Raw genomic sequence first — 13,715 nt, forward strand, 5'->3', positions numbered from 1 at the left:
TTTGAAATGTATCCTTTCAACTTTCAGTTTTGTCTCTTAGCTGCCCGCTTCTCCGGATTGGCCGAGGATGGGGATCTTTTTCCCGAGTTCCAATTTGGTTTTCGGAGAAGCCGTTCTACCACCACGGCAAGCACTCTCCTCTATGAAATTGTGCATTCTAACGTCAGCAATAAGAGGAGAGTGTACGGATGCTTTGCGGATTTGTCCAAAGCATTTGATAGGGTGGACCAAACGCGGTTATTCCTCAAACTCCAACTATGGGGAGTTCATGGCTAAGCTACCCAAAAATATTTTCTGCGTTTTATTAAAGCAAAAGTTGAGTATCAAAATATTTGTTAAGGGAATAGAACTGGAGCTTAAGGTTAGCACATGTAGCGTGTTACGAACAAGGCAAGAGATACATGTGAGTCGGCCTGACAAGCTGTTGCTGACCCGTAAAATATTTTCAAATAAAAGGTCGAATGTTAAACTACACAAGATCAAAATCGTCGAAAGTATAGTCTCACTTCATAACTATACTCAGGTATACTCGAGCCGCCCAAGCTGAAATAAAAAAGTCAAGTATATATATAATTATCAAAAGAATTGCTGGAAATGTTATTCCCTTTCCCTCTTCCTTTAGAGCTTTGACTGAGACTACAGGACACATCGTAAGAGCTCCAACAATAGCAGGGTCCATGTCAACTGAAATGGCCTTTAATTGGGCTGGGATTATAAAATTCAGTTAGTTTAAAGCCTCGAGTGCAGGATTCTTGACCAACACTATGTTGAACGGCATTCAATGTTAAAAATATCCACTGTGTGCACAAAGCTGGGATCAGCGGTCTTCATTTTTTTCTGGCCATTGAGCTTCAACAATAATCATTTTTTGAATTTGAATTTGAATTGACTGGTGGTTTTCATGGACTAGATCTCCCGGTCAGCTAAGTTTGATAAAATATGAAAAGTGTAACTAAAAGTAACAAGAATCTCAAAAGATATGTTCTTTTTTCAAATGACAAAAAAGGACTCCCTTGCTAACTAGTGTATAGCTATTATCTTCAAATGTTTCAAATGCATTTGAAATATTTGACTGAGAATAGAGTAATGCATTTTCAATGGCACAAGTTAGGGATATTTGGCCGTCAGAGGTCGCGAAGGGGGAGAGTACCCATAAACCCAGGGTGACCCAATGATCAACTCGCAAAAACCCTAGACTTGGTAATTGTTTGAGTAACAGATCTAGTTTGAGGTTTGAGCTAGATTACCAATTTAAAAACCCTGGGCATTAAAAAGGCTATAATGAGTGGAAAAAGATAGCTAATTTGGAAACTGAGTTCCTGAAACTTTCAAAATCGAAGAATTTTCCCCAAAATCTGGTCAATCTGAAGAAACTTTAAGCAAATTGCTTGAAGTTTTAAATGCCCACCATGTGAAGCTTTCCATCAATATCAGGTTCACGTGGTCTTGGAGAGTGGGCCTCAATACATGAGAAAAGCTGATCAAGACATGACTAGGTGCCTGTGCCAGGCATTTTGTTCTATCCGTAACTGCCGTTCTATCCTCAAGAAACGGAAAGTGGCGGCCTCTAAGAACTGAACTCCGGTCGTCCTCTTGAGCACTGCTTCCAGACAAATGGCGAAGAGAAGCAGCAAATAATTATCAAACAGCGCAAGCAAAAGCCTCAGCTGACAAGACTGTCCCTTTACATGTTTTACATCGGGCACTCCCTTTCTTTTTCCTTTTTTCCATAACGTAAAAGAGCATATGAGCGAGGCTGGCTTGGCAAATGCAGAATCAAGGCTTCTTTGGCACTAGTTTTTAAGATACATCTAAATGATAATTCCTGCAAAGAACAACCAATAAGTGCATTCTTGTAATAAAAAAACTTATACATAATTCTAATTGGAAGATATTGGTCTCGTCAATTTTTCAACACAAGCCCCATTTCAATGATTTTCAAGGACCAAGATAGAGCGTCCTGTTTGAAGGCCAGGCTTTAGAGGACGCCCTGTATGCTCTCAACCTCAGCTAGGGGCATCCTTGTTTTTGTTGTGGATAAACCTCAAGAGTCCATGTCATGCAGCTTTGTTTTTTGTTGGGACATCTCCTCGTTAGCTTACCTAGCTTACCCATGTGTCAAACCTCAGAACGTGATCTCGACATCTGCCATTGACTCTCATTTAGAGCTGTCTTGAAATGCATCCTCATTTGAACATATCTTTGACCCTTTCAAAAGTATATTCCTTACGATTATGAAAGTGGATGAAGGGTTTCAGTTTAGCCCCTACCATGATTTAATCGGTTCCAGAATAACTCGACCCAGCGGACAAGTCCACCCTGTGAACAAATTGACCCACCGGACAACTCGACCCAGCGGACAACTCAACCCAGTACAAAAATTAAGCCCAATATGTCGGCTTACAAATAGTTCATACTTATGGAGCAAAATTGAAACTGTAATGCAAACATGTCAAAATCTGAAAGGTTTTAGACAATTCATCATTTGATCTTTAAAAGAAAGTTACATTTAAATCAATCATGGTGTGAAAATCAACTTTGATAATGTTTTAATCAAACTTGATCTCTAATTAAATACCTTACAGATGCTAACATCTTTGGTTGCAAATCAAATGTTGATTCATCGAGCTATAGTTTTGTTGCATAGTCATGTTCTTTTTGGTCAAAATGTTGTGTTTAGTAGTTGTACTGGGTCGAGTTGTGCGCTTGGTTGAGTTGTGTCCGCTGGGTCTAGTTGTCCACTGGGTCTAGTTGTCCTGGGTCGGATTGCCCTGAGTCGAGTTGTCTGCTGGGTCGAGTTGTCCTGGGTCGAGTTGTCCGGTCACCGATCCAATCATGCACAGTTTGTTTGTGGTCTTCAATTGGACAAAGGAATATGGACGCATGAAAAAGGACCCTGAAAGCCAAAAAAAACTTTATTGAGTTTCACTCCGTTTCGAGTAAGTAGGAGAGGCTATTGGAACTTTTTGTCTTGAGGATAACTAATTCATATTAGGAAAGTTTGGCCGCATAGGCCACAGGGCTTTAGAGCGAGGACTGGCCATCAACATATATGTTGTTCCAATTGTTTCCCATTACTTGGATGGGGCTTTGTCGTGCATTGCGTTTGAATGGTTACCATCAGAAAAGGAACTTATGCCCTTCAGCAATTTTCTTGTATGTCAAGTTATTAAGACGCAGACCTGGTTAAATGAGATCCAGATGTTGACGGAAGAAAAAGGCCGTCCAAGTATGATCCAATATGTTACAAAATAGCGCTTCTCTTTCCCTCTGATAGAAAAGCAAAAATATTCCTTTCTTTCGACTGAATCGACTTTGAATGTCAGGCCAATCTTTATTAGTCAAAGACACGATCTTGCACCTAGATTAGAGAAGTCGTCGCAATAATTTTCTGTTGCGTGTTCTAATCCAGACATAAGCGTACGGCATGAACTACAAAGCGCTCACTCCCTACTATTACAATATAGTGTATATTGGTACATTCCTAGACGCCCACTTGGATCTTAGAAAGCCGTCCCCCTCCGATATATTTTTCCTCTTTCCTCCTTCAGTGCTACATAACAAAACTCTGTTAACCTTGACAACTATCACAGGGAAGAACCTCCTCGAAAGATAGAAAGCACGGAGCTTGGAAAGGCCCCTAGTCTCAGCGATGAGCATAGGGCCTAGATTTAGCTGGTCACATAAAGTTGTCTGTTGCAAGTGCGATTCGTTGCGTACGATAATTTGAATAATTTCATGGGCAGGCTCGAATTTAATTGAGGCTGACTAGTACTGACTTGAGGGTTGTGGCGCTTCACAGTTGCACGAAATAAGAGAGCCATGTGCAATTGTTATATGAGACTTTCATTTAACATATTTCCTGAGCGAAAATGACAACTTTTAGTGAAGCCAATCCCAGCTCCTCGCAATTCCTCTAGAAAACATGGCAACCTGCAATGAACACTTCACAATCAGGTGAATACGATCGAACTTTTTCAAGCCCCAACGAACAATCAGGCTAATCATCAACAGGCACATCATTCATAGCAAATTTCCATGTACAACATTCCACGTCTCAAAAGACTCTCTGACGGTTGTCCCAGCTATTTGACACATCGTAAGAAACCTTCAGAACGAATAAATCATTTCGCCCCAAGGTAACACTTACGCTATCATCTAGATGCCCAATACATACTGTCTGCGGGAAAATGTGGGTTTACAAATTCTTTTTGACCACAAGCCCTGCAAATGAAAATCAATCATCAGGGAAGGGGGACTTCTAAGAAAAGGCGATTTTTACCTCCTCACATGTTTGCTTGCTTCTTTTGCGATGGAGATGATAATCGTTTGTGTGAAAAGAATGGGGGAAAGATAGGGGACCAAGGTGATCTTTTCAACTTTTCACACAGACATGTTTCGTACAAAAAAGTATGTGTTTTATAAGTTAGTATTTTTTGCAACTTTGTTTCCAGTTTAACCCCATTACCCGGCTGAAAGAAATCAGGGTTTCCCCCTGAACTTTGTTTTGCATTGACTGGCTTTGGATTTGAAATAGAGTGATGTCCAACCCTCTTTCCTCGTGCGCCAAGTTTAACAGGCCACAATGAAGCTAAGCACTTCTTGTAAGATTTATTATCGTTAATTAAACCCTCAAGATGAGAAAGTGTGTGTCACTCGGCCACAAGCTAGACTTTGGAACCTGCAGTTCATATCAGTGCGTTATATAGCGAAGACGAGTTGGGCCAATCGAAATCCTTCAAATTACCGAACAGACGAGAATATCCAGCTCACCTTGGAGATTGGCTATGATTTCATGACCGTACACGGAGAAATTGTACGGCAGTGTTCTGTTGGTATGAGAACTTTGATGATTGACTAATGGCAAGCGCCATGCCAGTAAATGCCTAATGGTTTTCAAAATAACCTGAGCTTTTGGTATGGCAGCGCTGTATTTTCTTCCTGCTTCTCTCCCTGCATGCAAACAAAATACACTTCAAACAAGAACGAGAGAATGATAGAGACCATTTTTTTTAGAGCAAGAGGATTTCAAATTGGCCTTGCCGTCAATCTGGATTAGTACAGATGTGTCAACACTTGTGACTTTGACCAAATACACTAAAAGCATTTGCTTATTGTGGAATCTCTTTGGATTGTGAATGTCAAGTGTAGAAATAAAGCGACTAAATTGATGTCTTGTAGTTACCAATTGTATTTGGGCACGGTGAAAATGGTCTAGCACTTCACAATTTAAACGTGCACCCGACCAAAGACATTCCCATTGGGGGAGTTTCCACTCTGAATAATGAGAAGATGCTCCTCATCTTCTTCTATCTATTCTCCATGAAAGAAGGGAGAGAGAAAGAGAAGTAGAGATTCAAGATCTGGGAGCTGGGAATAAATCAGAGGTGATCCAACCGCATTACCTGTACCTCATTCTATGAAGCTGCGTTACTACGAGTACTTTCTCTCCATCCATTCGTTCTCACATTTAACCTCACCCAACTCTCATCTCATACCTGGACTTGTGGCATTGCGTTTTAGTTAGTATGAAAGCCAGACCCAGTGGCAGACAATGCTTAACATGGGTGGAATAGGATCTATTCACCACACCCCTTGAGTGCTCAACGAAAGGTTTCACACGAACCTTTATTCAGATCAACATCCGCAAGTACTTGCGCCAAGAAAAGCATTGAAGTGTCTCAATGAGGAAGGGCAATAAACGAGGCTTGATATTGATGCGAGTACCCCCCAAGAGCCCTTTAGTCAAGAGAAAAAAGACTTGGAATCAAGCTATTGGGACATTGAAGCGGGAAATGAATGATGACGTTACTGCATTTTGGGGGAAGTACAGCTCCAGGTCATTCATCCTTGTATCAAATTGTTCATCTGACTTATGTATCTTACAAACTGTCATATTTTTACTCATTAACATATATAGAAATAACTTTAACTGATTGGCTTCACTTTTGTTGCTTTTAACATATTCATCCTCACCGTTGATTGTTTTGAAACCTTAAATCAATTTTCAACATTAAATGCTAATTCTTTTTGCCACCAATTACTCAAAAATGTTAAATTAGTCCCAACAAATGAAATATCTTACGGAACTGGCAAAGTCACTAATTCTTATATTTCATCAAATTTAACTGACTTAACTTCCAATGTAACTGAAAAAGTTCGACTACTAATACCAGACTTTGTTGAATGATACTTTAAAAATCTTCATTTTTAGGCCATATTTTAAATTTTCAAGATTATTTGTATATCTTGAAGCTAACAATTGTGAAAGTGCTTTATTGCAATATTGTACCTTGCCAAATCATAAAAAAAACATTCTTATGTCAAGCATTGAAACGATGGTTGAATATTCACTCTCATTTTGAAGTGAGAACTGTTCCATCGAACCAATAAATTGCCAGGAGCATTTGTTAGGAAATGCTATTAGAGTTACAAAAGACATTAAGTTATTGATCTTTAATCAACCCAAAAGCAAAAGAAACAAACCGGTGGATCGTTAACATTAAAAATTGATGTGTTATAAAAAATGAAGAGTATCGATCTAAAGTAGAGACCTTTGTTCGAGAAACACCATGAACAGAAATGCATTAGTATGACAACCAAAAACCGAGTGATACTTTGATTTCCAACCATGTCAAGTCAAATTCGAAATTCATAATCAGGATCATCCTCTCATCATTTGCTGCTAGGAACAAAATGCAACAAATGGGGTTGAACATACGCGACAAGACGACCTAAAAAAGAAAGCACGACTTTAAAAATAACAGTTCATGAAAGGATTAAAACATTCACCGATATTTCCTGGAGAATTGAACATGTTCATCTATTTACCAATGAAATAAAAGCTATACCGTACTATAGCATACGATATGAAAATGGAAGTCGTAAATGTACGATACCACAATCGTGTTTTATACTCAGACTCATCATTTGCAGTCTGCAAGCATGTGTAGCTCCTTTCGTTACAAACAAAGGATCGTAAGTGAAAACACCAAAAATTCTTCTGTTGTGCTATTGGATGCAAATGCCGGTGGGTTCCTTTGCATTACATGGCAAAATTTGTAACATTCGCCCACTTGTTGGAAGTGGGAAACCGCAAAATGTTGGGCAGCAGCGCAGACATCTGGGATGTGATTGCTGATGGGCCAACCTGGCTGAGAAACATATTTTTCGAGTCCAGCCATGTTGCCTTTTGCTCTTAGGTCTTACTCTGAGAGCAGAGCAGCATCCATCCTTGCTGTCTCATTGAGCCTTCCTCAATGCCCGAGAATGACGTTCATTTTGGCCCCAACGGAACCTCAGTCTCAGCTCTCAGTTGGCAAGGAGTGAGGTACGCACTGTAGGACATTCAATACCTACGCCTCGTCTCTGCACGCAGTGCTCTTTGTATCGTATGTAGTTACGTACACCTTAGAGCAATTCGCTTACGGATGGAGTGCCTACTCACGAGCAAAGATCGGGGAACTGTCTTTGAAAACACGTCCGTCGCATGTCCGTATGTTCTGGCCTCGTACGTAGTTGGTACGGTGAAGTGTACAATGTACTCACATACTCTGAAAGAACGAATGGAGGGGGTGCTGGCCTGGCACTGGACAAGAACGGCTAGTCGACGTTGAGGGCGTTCAGCGATAGCTCCTCTCCTCTCCTCCTCGTTGCTGTGCGGTGGGTGGAACTGCCCGTGAGGTCTGACTGATGAGCGGGAACGGAGGAGCAAATCGAGGCCTCCTCTTCTTTCATCGGTCTCTGCTCGTGAGCAAAATGTGAAGACTGGCTCCAGTACACCATATCTCAAAGCTAGTCTGCCTAGTACGTTGTAGCTTGTGGAGTTTTCATACACTTCCTCTCCAGCCATGCCGTTCATGAGGATCGGAGGTACTTGTTTGACTGGGTAGTCGTTGGAGGAACGTGGGTCCTCTCTCTCTCCACATTGGATTTGTAGCAGCCGCGAGGAAAGACAGTGAGTGGAGTGGAGTAACGACGTGTGACGCCTTCAGATCGGCTTAGTTGCCATTGAGTGTGCTTAAGACGTTGGACCTGAGAGCTTAACACGACGTAGGTCTCGTTTTGTTTTTGTTGAAATGTTGTTTTATGGTTAAATCGAGATTGGAAAACGAGTCGTCGCATCACTTCTTGCTTTCAAATTCAGTTCCAAGAGCTCATGTGATTATCGGACAACGAAGGAGCTCCAGGGATCAAAATTTCGAAAAGCATGTTCATCATGTTCCTGGCGAGTGCACTCGTCGATCCTCTTGGCTAATTCAGCAAAATCGCATTAAGTCCAAGTGCCACCACGCAGGTGTGTGTGTGTGCGTGTGTGTGTTAATAGCACTGGTGTATTTAGCGGTCTAAAAATGAGGAACAATTCCTTTGACACCAAAGCATGTAACCCCGAATCTGGAGTTAGGCCAATTCCTCCAGTGTCCTCAAAAACTACTCCACCTACCTCTCCACCTTCACGTGTTATTACATCGCCGAAAGGATCCTCCAAGGCCAGTTCTGGTTCAAGTTCCAGCTCGAGTGCCACGGGAGCCGTCAACAAAGAGAAGACCATTTGCACGGTGTGCGAGGTTGAATCTGACAACCATCATGTTCATTATGGTGCACTGGCGTGTTTCAGCTGCCGGGCTTTTTTCCGGCGAGCTCACAATAAAGGCGATGGGATCCCGGGATATGTTTGCAAGAAAGATGGAAAGTGCAATGTCACGGCTAAAAATCGAAAAAAATGCCAACGATGTCGTTATGACAAGTGTGTTGACATGGGTATGAACCCCAGTCTAGTTCTCACTGATGACCAGAAAAAGGTCAGATTTAGGAAAATGCTCGAGAAAAAAGGTTCTTTAGGGTTTCCAAGAAAACGAGCCAATAACCAGCCATCTTCCAGTGACGAAGATAGCGGGGACGAGGATGAAAAAGGAGCCTCCGGTCAAGAAGCAAGAGAAAAGAAGGCTTATAAAGAGGAGAAGCCTACATCTTCCAATATTTATCAAGGATATCCATTTCCCGACCTAGGCTTTGTGGGGGCCAGCGACTTCTCAGCGGCGGGTTCATCAGCCGGAAGATTGGAACCAATGACCCATTTTGGAAAACCAGACTTCTGTGGCACACTTGGAATACACAGTCGGCCACCAAGTTTATTCTCCTTCTATGGCTCGGTTTCGACCAATCAAAACATGTGTGTGAATGACTTTCCATCAGAGACAGAGATCAAACATGAAACAGTGTCAGAGTGTATCAATGGATGGCCACAACAACATTTCCCAATGGCAGGAGACATGGGCTCACCCCTTTTACACCACAATCAACAACCCCTTCAATTTAATCCCCCATCGCAAGGGAATGCCATCAGCAACCTGAATTTTGACACTACAATGCAGTCTTTACGTGCTCTTCTAGAGGTTTCCACGGACACCTCTGCCCAACAGTGCAATAGCGCCAATTTGTTAGAGCCCTCACCTGAAGCCCTGGATACACCAAATCCAGCTCCAATGGAGCATTTCCACTCTAATCCTGAATCTGCGTCCGAGCAACGTAATCCATGGAGTGTCAATTATGAGGTCTTTGGCACGATTGTTCGAAGTTTTGCCACCGTCATGAATTTCATTAGCCTTGAAGCAGACACCCAAGCCAGGTTCATTACCCTACACTATGGTGATGAGAACGCTATTTCAATGGAAGATATTAAACAAGTGGCTGCCTGCTTTAAGGAACGGTTTAGTCAGTTTGCTCATCATTTCCCTCAGTTCCACAACTTACCTCAAGATGATCAACGTCAGCTTTTGGAACACAACAGTCCTCTATTTGTGCAATACATTTTGGCTCGATATTTTGGGTCCAAAACAGGATCTGAACAACTATCCTGGTTGCTGGGAGAAAGCATCCCTGACATAATGGCCTCCATTCCTTTGTCAAAGGTTTCGCTGGCGTCAATTAACAAAGTGATCGGCCTCTTCCAGAAAAGATGTGATCTATCATCATATGAAAACTTAGTCGAACAACTTGGATCCCTCGGTTTAGGATTAATACACAACTCAATTGTGGCAATTGTCATCCTCTTCACACAAACTGAAGATATGAACCTGACTGAAGCAATCAAAGTGCAGGAGGTTTTGGAAAGCATGGTTGACTTTGCGTCCCAAGCAGAGAATCTTCGTGCACCATTAGCTCCAATTCCCAAGGAAAAGCTCGAAAAGCTAATTGACATCCTCATTGTTATTTCTAAATTTTATTCCAAAGGCACTATCAATAACATGCCACAAACAACAAGTGAACAATTCAACGAAATGCGAAGTTCAAATGACGGAACAAACACAACTCAAGTTCATTTGCCAATCAAAACTGAGGATGTTTATCCAACAGAGTTGGAAATGCCTTATACAATCGAAGAAGAAGCATGGCTCAAAAATCAGCTTCACATGTTCCAAGCTGCTTATAGTGAGGTATCCCTTGGCGACGATTTGGTAAACGAATTTGTCATGTTCACCTATGACGTACCTTTGTCCAAGCGTTTCGTACCTGCAGAACTTTCGACATTCATGGAGAGAACCCGAAGAATCTTGAAATTTCATCCGGAGTTCGAATGCTTGACGACAACCGAGCAAGCCAACCTACTAAAGAACAACTGTAACAAAGTAGTTGCTCTGTGCTCAGTCAAATCAGAGTCCTTCCCAACCGGGTATCAGCAACTTCAGTTTTGTTTTGGAAATATGGATGAGGCCAACTGGAGTCAAAGACTCGCTCCATTGGTTCAAGATCAGGAGATGAAGAAAGTGCTCATTGCAGACTGGAATCGAACCACAAAGGCCATGAGCTCCGATGAACTTTTCTACTACCTCAATTCGACTGGCAACTTAGCTTCCAATTTGGAAGATTGCGAAACTTTCAAGATTTTGTCCCTGATCTCTTTGTTTTCGCAAGACTCTTTTGAGGCACAAAACCAGACACCCAATGTCAAAATCAGAGCCGTGGAGAAAAAGTATACCACCCTTCTTCAACGCAGGGCAAAGGATTCATACAACCAGGTGAAAAACTGTCTCGAGAATGTGAATGAGTTGGCTAACATCTTTGAAAAGCTGAGGACTTTCTAAGTCTAACTCACCAATGACAGGGCCCTAATGTCTTTGCTTAAGCAAAACCCAGACATCTCCAATTGATATTTCAAGGATAATTCCGTATCAATGCTATTCCTTGATCTCAATTCCTGTTTGCATTCACGGAAAAAACACGCACTTCGAAGGCATCTTTGTTCAATATTTGCTCAATGTTTTCGGACTTATTTAAAGAGCCGATCACTTTCTTCTTGTCGGAGCAAAGCACCCCTGTGTGTTTGGAATCTAGTCTTTTGTGCTTACATTCAAACCTACTGAAACAATTCCCCAATTGCCCCCCCCCTTCTCTGGCTGACTCACCTTTGAGAAAAAACACGCCCTTCTCTACCCTCTATTGAATCCCACACTGACCTCTCACAGTAACATAAGATCCACCCATAATTGAATGAGCGAATGTGATGTAAGACCCTTGGAAGAAATGTGATAAAGCATGGTGACTACATCATGCACATGGACACCAGAGCCCCTTTATTGTCCACAATACGATTGAAATGTCCAATCGTATGATACATATTTTTACCAATTTGTCAATGAGTTACTGACCGGTTTGGAGTGTGTTAAAACTACATATTTGCTCAAATTATTGAAGTCAAGCTGGCCAAGATAAAATCAAGTTAACCAGAATCAGAAACTTCAAACTTGCAGAAGTCAGTCTCCTCGTTCTTGTAATGCCCCTTAGGCGTTACTTTTACGTGTATAGTTCCTACGAAAAATTCCAAATTGGCAAGTTTAGATTTATTTTTGGGTCCCTGCAAACGAATTGACTTTTGATGCAGGAAAGTGAATCGTATCAGGTCTCGGATGTCCGGAAGGATATTGCCTAGATTCTGGTTGATTTTTTAATCTTGGATGGCTCCCCGCCAATGAAAGAAGTGAGGCAGATATTTTGAAAGGGACAAATGGGAAACAGAAAACAAAATTTTGAAGAGTTGTATTTATTTGAAACGTACAACAATGGTTTGTTAAAAAAATGCCCCAATTCAAATTTCGTACCTGATTCCTGTGAGGTGGATCTTCAGGTTGGTTTGAATGTGTAATTGATTGGAATTGTGCAGTACTGGAACTTGCTCATCTTGGGCAGGTTTTAGTTTGCATCATGATCAAATAACATTGCCCATCCACCTCCCTCATTTGGCCTCTTGAAAATAGAAGATTATGATTTGTGATGTTGGTCAGAAGCTCAAATGTCACAAACCCAGAAAAATACAAAAAATGAAAATTTGAATTTTGCCACGAACACCGCATAAAACAGTCTTGTTACACTCAATGAATATATAGCCAATATTGAATTTGATTCCCGTCTCATTCTCATCCCTATAATGTTCAGACCTCGCGCCCCATTGTGAACGCATAAATAAAGCATCAAGATCCCATTGTTTCGGAGAGAACATGCTAATTAGTAGAAGAGAGCCGAATATTTTTCGATTGTAAAATGAAAGCACTATTTCATTGTTGGCATTTCTCCCCTCACCACACTCCCATCCATCACAACACCGAGAATTTGCTTATCGATATAGAAAAGGCCCTGCCTGGCATGGTTAAATACTTAGCTTGAAGTAGCGTCAAATCCCAAAATTTATGAATCTGCTGAAAGGTTTTTCATCAGGTTTGGTAACCAACGTTGGACCGCCATTTAGGAAAAAAAATAAATTCAGTGTCTTGATTGTCATCGTGTACAGTACTCTTAGTTAAAACATGCTGTATTTTTGTTTGTTGAGAATAAACGTGCTATCGTTTGATAAACCTCGAACTTCATTATAGCAATGTGTCCGATATGAGGTGTATATTTGACCTTGTCAGTTTGGTTAACATTTCGTGTTTTGACCAGCTTCAAAATGATTACAAAAAGATTCGTCGATTGACACTCAATGCCAAAAAAAAGAAAAGCCAGATTTAACACCTCAACGAACACCAAGCAAATCATTTTTTTCTCCATTGGCAAAGGCACGAAAGTTGCCACTGTCTGGTGATGCTTTGAAAAAGCCAGGCCATTCAGCTTTGTCCCAACCCATTAAGTTCAATGGGAAATATGTCAGTTGAAAAATTAGGTAAACTTGGAACCTCGAAGAATTATACGAACTCGAAATAGAGGAGCAATGGAAGACGAAACAATTTCCACATTTTTTTAACCCTTGAGTTGGTTCTTGTTAATTGTTCGTTCACCAAGGACCAGCTTTTAAAAATGAAGTGTTAAAGTCAAAGACAGTTGTCCCCCCTCACCACGTTATGTTTCCAATGCATCTCAGTGCTATGACGGGATCTCTAACAAATGAAATTCGAAATGTGTACTCATGGACAAATTTTTAACAGGCAGTAAAAACTAAGGATCTGTTTATGGGTGCACTTGCCAGCACATTCTAACATGGCTTTGTTCTTCTAGTTGCCACTATTGCCCAATGACTAGGCGCAGTGCTTAAAATATTGTTAGGCGACTACCAATTGTGCTTTCAAGGCTTTCAAAAACGCTTTGCGATGTCAACAAAACTAAAGGAACAAATTTTGTAATATGCAAAAAATCAGTGGCCACACAAAGAGGTAAGATTTGTTAGAGACGTAATAACACATTAGATAAACGATATGTAGTGCATCAAGACCCTTTAAAGGTGGTAG

The 13,715-nt window shown here is 41.2% G+C and overlaps 1 protein-coding gene across 1 annotated transcript; it reads left to right on the forward strand.

The window, feature by feature from the left end:
* The first annotated feature begins 7,659 nt into the window (after positions 1–7,659).
* LOC131880589 (uncharacterized) lies at positions 7,660–12,848 on the forward strand. Its single transcript, XM_059227255.1, has one exon. It carries the CDS (start codon positions 8,352–8,354, stop codon positions 11,082–11,084), a length of 2,733 nt encoding a protein of 910 aa, XP_059083238.1. The 5' UTR covers positions 7,660–8,351; the 3' UTR covers positions 11,085–12,848.
* Positions 12,849–13,715: the final 867 nt, after the last annotated feature.

This window comes from Tigriopus californicus, chromosome 5 (assembly GCF_007210705.1).
Source record: "Tigriopus californicus strain San Diego chromosome 5, Tcal_SD_v2.1, whole genome shotgun sequence".
Lineage (NCBI taxonomy): Eukaryota > Metazoa > Arthropoda > Copepoda > Harpacticoida > Harpacticidae > Tigriopus > Tigriopus californicus.

Bases quoted from the DNA above. Each gene is read 5' to 3' on its own strand.
- LOC131880589 (XM_059227255.1), top strand. From the start codon at position 8,352: ATGAGGAACAATTCCTTTGACACCAAAGCATGTAACCCCGAATCTGGA.